Genomic DNA, 16,290 nt, shown 5'->3' on the forward strand with positions numbered 1-16,290 from the left:
GAAGCACAGGCTCTAGGTGTGGGCTCAGCAGTTGTGGTACGTGGGCCTTAGTTGCACTGTGGCATGTGGAATCTTCCCGGACCAGGGATGGAACCCGTGTCCCTGCATTGGCAGGTGGATCCTTATTTGCTGTGCCACCAGGGAAGTCCTCCTCTACCACTTTAATACTATTTATTTCAGCCTTGTGTATGGTCAAACTCCTTACCTTTCTCCCTGACCTTGCACCTACCAGTTCTTGTCCCCATGAAGGCCAAGTAAGGCCTCCCTTTTCCAGGCTTCCTATGGCATTATGTTTCCTCAACTCCTCTTCTGGAACCACACACCAGAACAAACTGTGGAACTATCGCACACCCTGGAAGAGGAAATGGCAACTCACTCCAGTATTCTTGCCTGGAGAATCCCACAGACAGTGGAGGCTGGTGGGCTATAGTCCATGGGTGGCAAAGAGTCGGACACAACTGAAGTGACTTAACACATTGAACCCTCACCTAGAAATCTGCCTTAATGTAGATTTCCCTCTATACCCATATAGGCTGACAGCCTTTGTCACCAAATGCTTTGGCCAGGCTCGGCAATTCACCTTCATTGACGACAAGAACATCCAAGATGCTCTTGAGTGGATGGCAGGAAACCAGCTCTCCAGTGGCTGCTACGACAACGTGGGACGGCTCCTTCACACAGCTATGAAGGTGCGGCCCTGCCCAGGGGCCTGGAGTCCCTGAGAAGAACTTGACCTCTGATTGCACAGAATCAAGAGAGTGCTGGCCCTGGGTTTGGTTCTTTAGGTCTCTGGCCTGGCTAAGGGGTGACCTTGGTCAATATTCTTAGCCAGTCTGAGCCTGAGCTTCCATGTCTGTAAAATGAGAATATGTACTAGGACATGGTTCTCAAAGTGCAGTCCCCAGGTTCAGCAGCACCTGAGAACTTGTTTGAAATGTTAATTCCAGCTCTCACCCCCAGACCTAGTCAGAGGAACTCTGGGGGGTGTGGGTCAGCATTTGTATTTTAACGTAGCCCTCTGGGTGATTCAAATACTTGCTGAAGTTTGAGGACCATTGGACTAGAAGGTCTCTGAGCATTTTACTAACTCCCTAGGTTTGAAGCAAAGCCATTTGCTCTGGTGGGGATTCCTAAACAGCGCAGTGCCTTTTTTTTTTTTTCCTTTTAAAAATAACTTTGCTATTTAAAAAAAGCAATTATTTGTTTATTTTGGCTGGGCTTGATTTTTGCTGTAGCACAGGCTCAGTAGTCGCTATGCACAGGCTTAGTTGCCCCAGGGTATGTGGGATCTTAGTTACCCAAGCAGGGATCAAACTCACATCCACTGCATTGGAAGACAGATACTTAACCACTGGACCACCAGAGAAGTCCCCAACCCAGTGTTTATTGTAAGGTGGTCTACTCTCTGCCAGAGACTACGTACTCCATTTATTTGATGTTTAATGTTTGTTGTTTAGTTGCTTAGTCGTGTCTGACTCTTTACGAACCCATGGACTGCAACCCTGCCAGGCTCCTCCATCCATGGGATTACCCATGGGTTGCCATTTCCTTTTCCGGGGGATCTTTCTGACCCAGGGATTGAACCCGTGTCTCTTGCATCTCCTGTTTTAAGCAGGCAGATTCTTTACCACTGAGCCACCTGGGGAGCCCATTTAATGTTTACAACAAATCAATAGGCTAAGTCCTAGCATGGGGCTTCCCAGGTGGCTCAGTGGGTAAAGACTCCACCTGTGACGCAGGAGATGTGAGTTTGATTCCTGGGTTGGGAGGATCCCCTGGAGAGCATGGCAACCCACTCTAGTATTCGTGTCTAGAGAGTCTCATGGACAGAGGAACCTGACGGGGCATAGTCCATAGAGTCACAAAGTGTTGGACACAACTGAAGCAGCTGAGCACGCACGCACAAGTCCTGGCATGCCATTTTAAGTCCATTTTACAGATGAAGAAACGAGGCGCAGGGGTTACGTAAAGCACCCGAGGTGATTGTTTGTGGGAGCGGGACTGCCATTTGAACCCCAGCAGTTGGACTCCAGGGGCATTGCTTTCGTCCATGCACTGCACTGCCTGACCCCTCCCAACACAGGGTGAGGTGCTGGGGTATGAGCAGCTCTTGTTCAATTCAGAACAGACCCAGTGAAAGAAAGACTGAACCAACTTTCCTGGAGGAATCATTATTGCTATTCCAGGCCCTGGATTAAAAATCTTGAGTGTTGAAAACAAAATCTCTGTATGATTCATTAGTATTCCTTATGTAAGGTCCTTGCAGTGTCCCCCATGTGTATAGTACAAGCCTGGATGTGACTAGAACAAGATTCTAGAGGTTTTTCCTCCTCCCGTCTTACCAGAGCTGGCCAGTCTGTCAAGAAACACATCATTTGTCTTGTCAAGTTTGGTGGTTTGGTCCTTAGCGGGAGCTCTGGACTTAAACTCCTTGGGCTCAAAACCCAGCCCTTCAGCTTATTAGTTGTGTATTCTTGAACAAACTATTTCACCTTTTTAAATGTTTGTTCTTTTATCTATTAAACAAAGAGCATAACTTAGATTACATATTTTTTTAAAGAAAAGACTAATATTCTTCAGTGAAAGTCATTAATCAAGGACAGATGTCACCTAATGTCTCCTGGAGAAGACGCTGGGCTTTTTTTCACTTGAGGGGAACATTCATCTGGGGAAGGCTCAGATTCAGTAAAAATCTGAGAATAAGAAATTTTCTTCTTATCCCCTGCTCCCTTCTTGTTTAAAAAAAAAAATCTGTTATGCTTCCTAACCCCTTCTCTTGGGTTTCCTAAATACCCACTTAGAGCTGAAGACCTCATGTTACTCCTTGAAGGTTACTTGAAGGTCACTGTTGAAGGCTGTGCATCATTGAAGTCCCTCCAGTCCTCTTCCCCACCCCCACCCACTGTCTGTCCTGGAGTCTTGAGGTCCAGTCAGCCTGTGGAAAGGAGCACTTTTTTATTTTCTTAATTCAAAAATTGAGGCGTGGAATGGGGTGGGAGGTGGGAGAGAGGTTCAAGAGGGAGGGAACATATGTATACCTATGACTGATTCATGTTGGTGTATGGCAGAAACTAGCACAATATTGTTAAGCAATTATCCTTCAGGTAAAAAATAATAATAAATAAAAAATTTTGTTTCAATTGGAAGATAATTGCTTTCCAATGTTGTATTAGCTTTTACTGTACAACAGTGTGAATTAGGCATGTGAGTATATATGTCCCCTCCCTCTTGAGCCTTCCTTCTACCTCCCTCCCGCCCCTCCCACCCCCATCTCACCCCTTTAGGTCATCACAGAGCACAGAGCTGAGCTCCCTGTGCTATATAGCAGCTTCCCGCTAGCTATGTATTTTACACAAACTAGTGTATTATATGTCAATGCTACTCTCCCAATTCATGCTACCCTTCCCCCATCCCTGTGTCCACATGTCTGTTCCCTGCATCTGCTAATGCATCTGTTCAGAGGGGACGCCTTTTTGTAGTTTGTAGTTTGCACACAGTTCTTGCGCGTGCTGGCTGTGGCCCTGACTTCCTGTCTCCCTGTCTCCCTCCAGGGTGGAGTTGATGATGAGGTCTCCTTGACTGCCTACATCACGGCTGCATTGTTGGAGATGGGCAAGACCACAGATGTGAGTTTCTCTAGCTCCTCCCCTTGACACTCTTCGGATCATGCCTATTTCTAGAGAAAGTTACCTGGTTTTGTTCTTCTCCAGCCTTTTAAACTCAAAAGAGGGGATGGTGACTTCCTTATCACTTACACTTTTTAAAGGAATGCCTTCTAAATTCAGTTCTTTATCTTTACTTTTCAGGACCCAATGGTGAGTCAGGGGTTGCAGTGTCTCAAGAGTTCTGTTTCCTCTACCACCAACCTGTACACACAGGCCCTCCTTGCTTATACGTACTCTCTGGCTGGGGACATGTACGTCAGAAACATTCTTCTTGAAAAGCTAGATCAACAGGCTATCATCTCAGGTATGTTGGCCATGTTAGCTTTTGCTTTGTTTTTTGCCACATTGCATGGTATGCAGAACTTCCTAGAACAGGGATCAAAACCACTGGGCTGCCAGGGAAGTCCTTTTTATTTTATGTCATGATGTGTGGCTTGCAGGATCTTAGTTCCCTGAACAGGGATCAAACCCAGGTCTACAACGGTGAAAGCTCTGGGTCCTAACCACCGGACTCCCAGGGAAGTCCCAGTTTTTTTGAAATTGTGAAAAGATGTGAAAAATTTCCCTAGTCTCCATAGTCCCACATATGTTCAGTTCTAGGATTCATTTTAGTAAAAGTTAAGTCATGAAATCACTACTAAGAGTTTTGTGGGAAAACCCCTGAAAGTCCTCAAAGGGCATGTTATATTTTTAACATGAAGAGAAAATAGATGGTAGAAGCCGGTCAGAAAACGTACTGGCATTGGAGAATCCCCAGTTTAACAGTTCTTTGGTGTAAAGCCACTGAGGCTGATGGGGTAAAATGAACTTAGAGATTTCTTGAGGTCCTTCTCAAACTTTGGATGTATTTAAGAATAATTTGCAATATTCTGGGAATTTCCTATTGGTCCAGTGGCTAAGACTCAGCACTTTTACTACTCTAAGATCCCTAAGGTCCTGCAAACCCTGTGGCATGGCCAAAAAAAAATTAGATATTCTAACAGATCTTGTAAATAAAATATTAATGCATTTTATTTACCTAGCTCTTTATTTAAAATTATACTTCCAGGCAGAAATTTAATCTCAGCCTTCATGTATACAAATGTCATTGCTGAACTGTCCTCTCATCAGGGCTGTGGGTAGGTTTTTGGCCTGTGTATAAGCAACTCCAGTCCTGGAATGGGGGTCTCAGACAGTGGGCGAAGTTATACCTGCTCAGGTATATATCAACTTAATGTGATCATCTCTTCCTCATTACATTGCATTGTAGGCTCACATGTTTTCTTTTGTTCTTCCACTTAGATTGCCTCCTTTGGGCTATGTATTTATTATCTCTGAACTTATATATTTATATTAAAAATTTATTTTTTGGTTGTGTCAGGTATTAGTTGCGGTATGCAGGATTTTTCATTGAGGCTCAAGGACTCTCTAGTTGCAATGTGGGCTTAGTTTCTCTGTGGCATGTGGGACCTTAGTTCCCTGACCATGGATCGAATCTTTGTCCCCTGCATTGCAAGGCATATTCATAACAACTGGACCACCAGGGAAGTCCCTAAACTTATATTTAATAAGGCTTCTAGCTTCCACTCTTCTCATTTCCACTTGCTGTTATCTTCAAGTTACTATCGTGGCTGTCATAGAGATGGGATTTGACCTCATAATCTATTTGCTTGCTCTCATTAGCATTTCTTCTATGGTTTCTCAGCATTTTTATACATATTCTGCCATACGTTATCATTGCTGGAGGCATTTATTGATGCTCCCAGCTTTACCCAAGGGAATTTATGTGTGGGTGTACACACATGCACACACATTCACAAATTCTTGCGTATACATTATGGCCAATAAGTCAGAAGATTTGAGAAATATTTTTTTCTGACTGATGATTAATTTTTGGTTGCTACTTTCTCTGATTTGGGGCTTCCCAGGTGGCTCAGCTGTGAAGAATCCACCTGCCAATGAAAGAGACGCGGTCGATCCCTGGGTGGGGAAGATCCCCTCGAAAAGGAAGTGGCAACCCATTACAGTATTCTTGCCTGCAGAATTCCATGGACAGAGGAGCCTGGTGGGCTACAGTCCATGTCAGACATGAGTCAGACATGACTGAAGCAACTTGGCACACTTGGTGCACACACGTTTACAAAATGAAAATGGGAAAGTCATTTCCTTCCAAGACTTCCCCAATCATGTGTTTTTTTTCCACAGGAGAGTCCATTCACTGGAGCCGGAAACCTGCTTCAACTTCAGATGTCAGCCCTTGGTCTCAGCCTGAGGCTGTAGATGTGGAACTCACGGCCTATGTATTACTGACCTTGCTTAGCAAAGATGACCTGACTCAAAAGGAGCTAAGCAAGGCCACCGGCATAGTGGCTTGGTTGACCAAGCAGCAAAATGCATATGGGGGCTTCTCTTCCACTCAGGTAAATAACTTGTTCTTCTGCCATTTATCAGGCAGGATTGGATCCCACATGGAGAGAGATGAAAAATGATCACCCTTGCCCTCTAGGTCTGGGGACTAATCATTCTACAGCAAGGGAGAAAAATCATGTTTGAAAAAGACATAGAAGGATTCATAAAATTAGGTCATATGAGCACATAAATAGTACTATACATATTTAAGTCTTACTTTGTAGAGTACGAAACATCACAAGATTCATGTTTTACATGTAAAGAGGACATGTATAATTGTGGCTAAATTTACATAGTCACAAATTGGAAAGCCAGTTATGGGGTCTGTAAGCATAAAGGCACGACTTTATGGGCATACCTCCTTCTTCTATTTCAGGTATGGGAAATCTGGTAAGACATAGTCTTTAAAAAGTTTACAATCTAAAAGGAAAGCTAGGAAAACTTGTATATACTACAAAGTAGGATCTGTCTTATTCCCAGATGATGAAAAGATTATCACATGGCATAATGGCTAAGGGGCTTCCCATGTGGCTCAGATGGTAAAGAATTTGCCTGCAGTGCAGGAGTCTGGGACTCAATCTCTGGGTCGTGAAGATCCTCTGAAGAAGGGAATGGCAACCCACTCCAGTATTCTTGCATATACTTACCTTGCCTGGAGAATCTCATGGACAGAGGAGCCTAGTGGGCTTGAGTCCATGGGGTGGCAAAGAGTCAGACATCACTGAATGACTAACAAACACATGCACAATGGCTAAGAAGGCTTGTCCTTCAAGGATGGCTTTTCCAAGGATCCCCTGATACCCTGTGTCACAGAAGATCTTTATGCAGTTAAATAACTTGGAAGAACATGCAATTTTTAGGGCTATCAAGCTACTGCTGTTTCCTTCCCAAATAAGGAGACTGCAAAACAGATATTAGACAATGATCCCCTCACTCCTAATAATAACCTGTTCTGAAGCTAGGCTTCATTGCTGAGTATGAACATATGAAATTAAGCCTAACAACCTATGATGTCTGATAATAACTTGATGGTGATTTTCTATGCAGGTAAGAAGTGATTTCTATGTGAGCTTTCCCAGCATGGCTGAATGTGGGTCTTAGAGTCTTAGAGAAGGTATCATTCACTTTAGCAAACACTAATCAGGTGTCTAGGCTTGAGGGTTGTTGGAAGTTACTTCCGGTGGCTCACAAAACAGTAAGTATATGCCTATTGTTCTCAGGACACCGTGGTGGCTCTCCAAGCTCTGGCCAAGTATGCCACCGCTGCCTATGTGAGGTCGGAGGAAGTCAACCTGGCAGTGAAATCCACTCAGAATTTCCAGCACACCTTCAATGTTCAAGCTGCCAACCGTTTGGTGTTTCAGCAGGAGATGTTGCCCCATATCCCTGGGGTGTACACCTTGGAGGCCTCAGGCCAGGGCTGTGTTTATGCGCAGGTAAGCAGAGCTTTGGGCTTCCCAGGTGCCTCAGTGGTAAACTCTCCACCTGAAATGCAAGAGACATGGGTTCAATCCCTGGGTCGGGAAGATCCCCAGAAGAAGGGAATGGCAACCCACTTCACTATTCTTGCCTGGAAAATCTCACAGACAGGGAAGCCTGGTGGGCGACAGTCCATGGGGTCAGAGTCAGGCACAACTGAGCGACTAAACAGCAACAACAAAGCTGAGCTCCCACAGGACTAGTGTGAGTTGGGGAGGAGAGTCCGAGAGTATCTCAACCTCCAGCAGACCCTTCTCTATCTTATTTGTAAGGAAAGTCATTCAAACCATACAATGTTTAAAATTCTCCCCAACTCTGATTTATCCAACTGTTTTTTGTTTCGTCAAACTAGACGGTGCTGAGATATAATATCCTCCCTCCGAAAACTGTGGAGGCCTTTAGTCTTAGTGTGAAAACAAAGAGTACTCAGTGTAAGCAACATATTTCACTTGGATCCTTGGTGCTGACGATCCAAACCAGGTGAGGAGAGCAGAGAGGGGTTGGGGGGCATCTAGGATAGGGTGGCTGAGCTGGAGTGTGTATGGACGTGTGTCTGTGTATGTGTGTGTGTATACTGTGAACGCACAGGGTGCTGAGAGGGAAGACAATGGGCTGACACAGGTTTGCTTCTTTCTGCCCTCAGTTATGTGGGGAGTCGCAGCTCTTCCAATATGGCTATTGTGGAGGTCAAGATGCTTTCCGGATTCAGTCCTGTGGAGGGCACCAATCAGTTAGTAAGTTGCTTCTGTTTTCTAGTTTTGAAGGAGGACTAATGATCATAGCTTTTAATTATCATTAAAAAGCTGGTGAGTTGGGCATGATGATTTATACATGCAACTAACTCATGATTATAGTTTCTAAATGGGCTACAAAGATGCATCGAGTATATGAGATTGAGGGCAGGTGGAGAAGAGGGCAACAGAGGATGAGATGGTTGGATGGCATTGTCAACTCAATGAACATGAGTTTGAGAAAGCTCCTGGAGATGGTGAAGGAGAGGGAAGCCTGGCGTGCTGCAGTCCACGGGATTGCAAAGAGTCATACACGACTGAGTGACTGAACATAAACAGATCAGTCTTGGAGCCAGTTACTGTCTTGGTTCCTTTTTCTTACGTTTTTCCATGTTAAGAAAACATATATTGCTTTTGTAACCATGGCAGAGTTTTGCAAGACGACCCTAGAGGATAAGAAAGGCTCTGGCTCTCAGTCTCTCTCTTTTTTTCCATCCTTTCTTATTCAGCTTCTCCAGCAACCACTGGTGAAGAAGGTTGAATCTGAAATTGACACAGTCAACATCTACTTGGAAGAGGTATGGGGTCAGGAACTGAACCAAAGAGCTTGATTGCTTATGTGTCTTTTCAACTTCCCTGCTAATGTACATGCACCAGTGTCACACACATGAGGTTGAGCAACCTGAGAAGGTAAGTTCACAACCACTTTGGAGTAAGCCCTGTATAGCTTCTTTTGGAACAACTCTGGTGAGTGAACAACTCTGGGGCTTCCCTTATGGCTCAGATGGTAAAGAATCTGCCTGCAATGGAGGAGAACCGAGTTTGATCCCTGGATTGGGAAGATCCCTTGAAGAAGGGAATGGCAACCTACTCCAGTATTCCTGCCTGGAGAACTCCGTGGACAGAGGAGCCTGGCAGGCTATAGTCCATGGAATCACAAAGAGTTGGACATGACCGAGAGACTAACACACATACACACACACACACACACACACACACACACACACACACACTGGTTAGCATATCAGGAACAACCCTGAAATCATGATGCTGTAGTTTAAATGATGCTTTCATACATACCTTCCCTGAGTTTCACATACCACCCCTCCTTCTATGTAAGGAGATTTAGGCTGAAGTAATCAAGTAGGAGTGCTTGTCAACTCAACCTTTTTGTCAGGAGTCAAGGTGGGAGTTGAACCTGGGGATACTAATTTCCACAACACCATTCCTAAGACTGCAGTGGCCAGATGGTCTGTGTACCAAGCAGTCAGTCAGCTTCTAACTCGAAACATCAAGTCTAATGGTCTAAAAGCCAACCATGATTATATCTGTGACTATTTCCTTTTTTCTGTGTATCTTTTCCCCTTTGCTCTATACCAGTATCATCGGGGGCAACCTCATTCACATTTAACAAAAGTTACTTTTGGCTGTATTCCTCTTCTCTGCTGTTCTTTGTTATTTGATTATTTGGTTTTGGTGCTCTGTTTAGTTAATTTCTTCCTTTTTAAAAATTATTTGTTATTTTTGGCCCCAAGGCTTGAGGGATCTTAGTTCCTGGACCAGGGATTGAACCCGGGTCCATGTAGTGAAAGCACTGGGTTGTAACCACCAGACCACTAGGGAACGCCTTTGTTTTGGGCTGAAGACAGGAGGAAAGGATATTTTCTGTCATTCTTTTTCTAACTTCTTAAATTGAATGCTAAATTTGTTTATTTTTAATCTCTCATTTTCTGATTAAACTATAAATTTCCCTCTAAGTATATTCTTTGTCCAACAATTTTTGACATGCATTGTTTTAACTACTTACTTTTATATTTTAATTTTTTGAAAATTCATGGGATATTTAAAGCCACTTTTTTGTTACTAATTTCTAACTTTCTTGCACTATGGTCTGAGATCATGATAGTGAGCTTCTAAAATGCATTGAGTTTTCTTTTGTGACCTAATACGTGGTCTGTTTTTGGAAATGTTCATTATGTGCTACAAAAGAATATCCAGGCCCTTTCTCTTGGGTCGGGAAGATCCTCTGGAGAAGGAAATGGCAACCACTCCAGTACTCTTGCCATGGATGGTGGAGCCTGGTAGGCTGCAGTCCATGGCGTCGCAAAGAGTTGGACACGACTAAGCGACATCACTTTCTCTTTTTCTTTCTTTTCTCTTGGGTATGGATTTGATCTAGATCTAAAAGTCCAAAATGATTATTTCTGTTGTTCATGCCTTTGTTATCTCTGCTTATTTTTTCTGCTCCATCTATCAGTTTTTGAAAATCTGTCAAAATTTGTAATTACAGTGGTTGATTGGTCCTTTATCCATTTAGGTATACTGTCAGTCATTTCTTGATATATTTTATGATTATATAATTAGGGTTGTATGTTTTATGAACATATCTTTTTCAATTTCCTTTTTATTAGTATATACTGTCCTTCATTTACATTATATATATCTATATATATTTCTTTGCCTTAGATTTGTACACACATGTGCACTTTTTTTTTGCTTTAGATTCTATCTGATCAGATGTTAAGTCTGCTATCCCAGCTTTCTTTTGGTGTATATTAGTCATTTGCTTTAAATCTTTATGATAACTAAATGATTGATAAGAGCAGTAGTTCCAAAAACATTTTCTCAGGACCCCTCTATACTCTTAAATGATCTCAAAGAGCTGATGATAGCGTGGGTTACATCTATTTATCTTATTAGAAAAGATAATGTCTTATCTTATTAGACGTTTATCTTATTAGAAACTAAAAATGAGAAAAACATTAAAATATTTATTAAGCTATTTAAAAACAATAGTAATAAGCTCACTACATTTTAATATAACATTTCATCAAAAATGTATTTCCCGAAACAACAAAAATATTAGTGAGAATAGCAGATTGTTTTACATTTTTGCTTTAATATCTAGCTTAGTCAGAGAGAGTGAAATTCTCCAGTCTGCTTTGGCATTCAGTCTGTCGAAATATCACACATCAAGTGGTCCCCTTCCACTAGTACAGTGAAAGAGAATGAGAATGAAAAAAATGAATAATGTCTTAGTATTATTCCCAAAATAATTCTGATCTCACAGATTGCCAGATAGTCTTGGGCATTCCTGAGAATTCCCGGACCATGTTTTATGAAGCCCTGTACCCACTCCAGTATTCTTGCCTGGAGAATCCCATGGCCAGAGGAGCCTGGCAGTCTACAGTCCATGAGGTCTTGAAGAATCAGTCAGAACTGAATGACTAAGTACACAGAACATACCTAAAGAAATCTCTTTCAAAATTTCTTCCACTTCACCATTTACAATTTCATGTCTAAATTTATAACATAAATTTTATTTTTTCTATTAGATTAATTTATACAATTGTCTTGAACTCTCCATTTATTCATTTATTCAACAAACAGTTTTTGAGCAATCGACTTATACCAGATACTCTTTAACATGATAGAGATGTGGCAATAAAAGTCATAGACATGACTCCTGCCCTCATGGAGCTGATATTCTAATGGAGAGACAAACAATATGCAAAATTAAAAAATACATGTACATGCACAAACATACATATTTAGGAATAGTTTTAGTAGTCATCAGTGCTATGTAGGAGTGTGGTAGGGCTAAGCCAGGATGTGACTGTTTTATTTTATTTTATTTATTTGCCTGCACTGGGTCTTAGTTGTGGCACTCAGGATCTTTGAACTTCATTGTGGCATGCAGGATCTTTAGTTTTGGCATGTGAACTCTTAGTTGCGGCATGTGGGCTCTACTTCCCTGACCAGGGATCAAACCCAGGCCGCCTGCACTGGGAGCTCAGAGTCTTAGCCACTGGACCACCAGAGAAGTCCAGTGTGATTGTTTTAAAGTCAGGTGGTCAGGAGAGGCCTCTCTGAGGAGATGTCATTGGATCAGAGAGCTGAATGAAGAGAGAAAACCAATCGTGTGTATAAAGCTGTTGAAGGATAACGGAAGCGTCTGTTCCTTTGGCCACTACACTTAATTTAGTAGAGGAGCTATAGCTTAGACCAGACCAAGAGTGGACCCATTTTACAGAAGGACCAGGAAACTGTAAGATGCTGAGAAGAAAGAGCCAGAAAGACAGCAGGAGGCAATTTTGGGAGTGGCAAGAAGCAGAGGTAGAAGGGTTTCAGGAAATCTGTGTGAAGACAGCAAGAGTCTTTCTTTTTTTTTAATTTATTTTTTCTTTTTTAAATTTATTTTAATTGGAGGTTAATTACTTTACAATATTGTGGTGGTTTTTGCCATACATTCACATGAATCAGCCATGGGTGTACATATGTTCCCCATCCTGACCCTCCCTCCCACCTCCCTCCCCATCCCATCCCTCAGGGTCATCCCAGTGCACCAGCCCTGAGCACCCCGTCTCATGCATCAAACCTGAACTGGCGATCTATTTCACATATGATAATATACATATTTCAATGCCATTCTCTCAAATCATCCCACCCTTGCCTTCTCCCACAGAGTCCAAAAGTCTGTTCTTAACATCTGTGTCTTTTTCAGCAAGAGTCTTTCAATCTCCACATTGCAGAGATGTTATTTTCACTTTTGTTTTAATGGGATTTTGTCTGTCTTCCAGCTCGGAAAGGAAACTCAGACCTATACCTTTACCATCAGCCAAAGTGTGTTGGTCACCAACCTCAAACCAGCAACCATCAAAGTCTATGACTACTACCTGCCAGGTGAGGGCCAATATTTACCTGCATCTCCTGACATATTTCTGCCTCCTTCTTCATGATCTCTCTCTTAATTTTCTAAATACTCTTTTCCAAGCCAAGTGTACATCATTATCTGATCTCCTAACACTTTTTGATTCAGTTATATGCTGTTTTTAAAAAGTCTTCTGAATAAGACATATTTTATACAACATGGTCCATAGACCAAAAGAACAATATTCTCTAAGGACTAACTATTCTTAATATGTTTGCTTAGATGAATAATTTACTGCAAGCATGCAAATTTTTTGTCATTGAAAACTTGCTGTATTCTGAATATGCTCGTAACCTACAGAAATCTTTTGGAAAGGGTTAAGGCAGTAACTTTTGTTCTAAATGGATTTTTTTAAAGAGTAGCTTCTAAAATTTATTTATTTTAATTAACTTATTTTATTTTTGGTTCTACTGGGTCTTCATTACTGTGTGTGGGCTTTCTCTAGGTGCGGCGAGCAGGAGCTACTCTTTGTTGTGGTGTGTGGGCTTCTCATTGCGGTGGCTTCTTTTCTTGTGGAGCTTGGGCTGTAGAGTGCGGGCTCAGTAGTTGTGGCCTATGGGTTTAGTTGCTCTTTGGCATGTGGGATCTTCCTGAACCCATGTCTCCTGCATTGGCAGGCAGATTCTTCTTATCCACTGTACCACCAGGGAGTCCTAAACCGATCACTTTTATGTGTTCTTTAATTTTACAGATGAGCAGGCAACAGTTCAGTATTCTGATTCCTGTGAATGAGGTAAGCCCAGAAGAGAGAAGGGTGGGCTTTGGGGGTGGGATGGTAATATTTAAAAGTTAAGCAGTCTTTCTGAGTTACTAGTATTATCTTTTGGAAGCTTATATTTGATAAAAATGAACTTTCCTTTTTTGTCCTGAATTCTTTTATTTAAAAAAATTGAGGTATAGTTGTACACTATGTCCTGAACTCCTGGAAAAAAGAGGAATCATCTCATTGTTCACACAAGAAAAAGTTAATAGTGGTAGTTGTATGAACAGGTTCCATGTGATTTTTAAAACCACTGTTTTTTTTTGTTTTTCCTAGCTGAAAAATTTTCTGATTATTAATTATATATCTTTTTATATAAAAATACTAAGACAAAGTAAAGGTGAGCTGATTCTACTTCCCTGAGATGACACTCTTACTAATAATCCCATCCCGTGTTTTGTGAGATTCTTTTTTTTTTTTCTAGACAGAAAAGAGCTCCTCTATAATTGTGAAGACTTTCTGAGTATCATGATATCTTCTGTCTTTGTTTTTCCCCCAGGAGAGAAGTTGGAAAGAGACTAAAGAAATCCTCCATGATGTCGCTGAACAGCATTCTTCTGAAATGTCTCTGAAAGCAGAACTCATTCAGTTCAGTCAAACAATTTGATTTCTCTTGTGAAAAAATAAAATGTAACCAAGTTAAACTGAAGATCGAATTGGCTCTGTGAGGTGATTCATGAATTGCGCAGCATTCCATCTAGCAACCAAAGGATGCTCCAAGACATTATTGTTGCTGTTCAGTCGCTAAGTCTTGTCTGATTCTTTGCGACTCCATGGACTATAGCATCCCAGGCTCCTCTGTCCTCTGATATCTCCCAGAGTTTGCTCAGATTCATGTCCATTGAGTCTGTGATGCTGTCTAATCATCTCATCCTCTGCTGCCCCCTTCTTTTTTCTTTTGCCCTCAGTCTTTCCCAGCATCAGGGTTTTTTCCCTGTGAGTCAGCTCTTTGCATCAGGTGGCCAAAGTATTGGAGCCTCAGCTTCAGCCTCAGGCCTTCCAATGAATATTCAGATCTGTACAAAAGGAAATTAGCAAAAGAAAAGAAAGGATTATTTTTAGGCCAGGACATCTTCTTTTGGGGGGTTGGAGGGGGAGAGAATGACAAGGGTTTTACCACATAGATTGCCTCTTCTTCCTCTGGGGGATGGAGAGGGCCCACGTGGCAGATGATCTCATTGGTGGTGAGCAGAATACTCTGGAATAGTTGATTAAGATTACATTCTGGGGGAAGGTCAAGACTGCAAGTAGGTTAGGTATTACATTTAGGTTTGGTATCAGGGGATTTAGCACAAGTGACACCATTTTAGGCCTGTAGTTTTTCTCTTTAACAGTCTGATTGACTAGTGAGTGGGTAATGGATGCACAGACCTGAACCTCAGCTACTTTCTATGGCTTCACAGGTGCAGAGGTGCCAGAATAAAGTGCTGGGGAAGATGGCCTAGGAATTACCATACGCAGGAGGAATGATACAGGAAAGCTCCTTGGAGTAGGATCATTGGTTTAACCATTGTGTTGAGCCATCTGGGACTCTCCAGAGAGGAGAAGATGGTAGAGGTGTTCCAGGGAAGATAAAAATGTCTTCATGGAGTTTAAATCTAAGGGAAAATGTGATTTAGGTATTTGGGAATAGACTAAAAAGATTCTGTTTTCTTCTGTTTGAAAAGAAAATTTGTGCACTTGACTGCATATTTCCATGGATACCAAAGGTTCTGTTTAAATCTGATGATTATTCTTTAACAAAAACTCACATTATAGTTTCTTCTTTAAAACTTTTGACCCAGACTTTGCCAAGAATCGAGTTAAGTATTCGGAGAGTGATCCAAAGAGAACCGTAATTAAGGGATTGCATTCAGCCAGTTGTCACTGCAGGGCAAACAGTGATCAATAACAAGAAAAGTGGCTGCCAGAGTTCCCTTACTCAGTGGCTTTGCTTTTGTCCAGCCTTTTCCCATTTGGGTTATCTGTCACAGGATAATCTTCCTTGGGGAAATGTTTTTGTTTTGGAAACAAGTTTGGAGGCAATGGGAATAGTGGTGGAAGATAAATGATATTTAAACAGAGAAGATTCTCAAGGTAATTACACCCTTTCACCCTGGATGTCCACACTCTGATCTTGCTCCTCTAGGTCAGAAACTCTGACCAAAGAATCAGGGAAAAGTAAGTCCATGATGTACAGATATTTCCCTAAACCCAAAGCCATGCTTGCGTAAACTGTTTGTTCCTTATCTCCGCCAACCTAGATGTTGCCCTGCTTGTCCTAGGAGTTCCCAAAGTGAGAGAAGATGGAGAACGTATCCCAGAAGGCCATCTCTAATCCTGCCTTACCCTTTGGTATCATGTGAAGAGAACAGAGAACCCTAAAGAGGGCAGTCATGGGACTTCCCTGGTGGTCCAGTGGGTAACACTCTGCACTCCCAGTATAGGAGGCCCAGGTTCAATTGCTGGTCAGGGAACTAAATCCCACATGTCACAACTAAAGATTAAAGATCCTAAGTGTTGCAACGAAGACTGGCACAACCATATAAACATAAATAAATAAATATTTTTTTAAAA

At 42.0% G+C, this 16,290-nt stretch overlaps 1 protein-coding gene across 2 annotated transcripts in view; it reads left to right on the plus strand.

Moving 5' to 3' along the window:
* The window catches only part of A2ML1 (alpha-2-macroglobulin like 1), a 45,875-nt gene extending 31,492 nt beyond the window's left edge, over positions 1–14,383 (plus strand). For both annotated transcript variants that reach the window (XM_043880889.1, XM_043880890.1), the window contains exons 26-36: positions 533–689; positions 3,552–3,626; positions 3,807–3,969; positions 5,850–6,064; positions 7,274–7,489; positions 7,885–8,012; positions 8,176–8,266; positions 8,773–8,841; positions 12,844–12,946; positions 13,666–13,707; positions 14,234–14,383. In XM_043880889.1, coding sequence (XP_043736824.1) covers positions 533–689; positions 3,552–3,626; positions 3,807–3,969; positions 5,850–6,064; positions 7,274–7,489; positions 7,885–8,012; positions 8,176–8,266; positions 8,773–8,841; positions 12,844–12,946; positions 13,666–13,706 — 1,258 coding nt within the window. In that variant the 3' untranslated portion in view covers position 13,707; positions 14,234–14,383. The remainder of the gene's footprint in view (positions 1–532; positions 690–3,551; positions 3,627–3,806; positions 3,970–5,849; positions 6,065–7,273; positions 7,490–7,884; positions 8,013–8,175; positions 8,267–8,772; positions 8,842–12,843; positions 12,947–13,665; positions 13,708–14,233) is intronic.
* Positions 14,384–16,290: the final 1,907 nt, after the last annotated feature.

This window comes from Cervus elaphus, chromosome 22 (assembly GCF_910594005.1).
Source record: "Cervus elaphus chromosome 22, mCerEla1.1, whole genome shotgun sequence".
NCBI classification, from domain to species: Eukaryota; Metazoa; Chordata; class Mammalia; order Artiodactyla; family Cervidae; genus Cervus; species Cervus elaphus.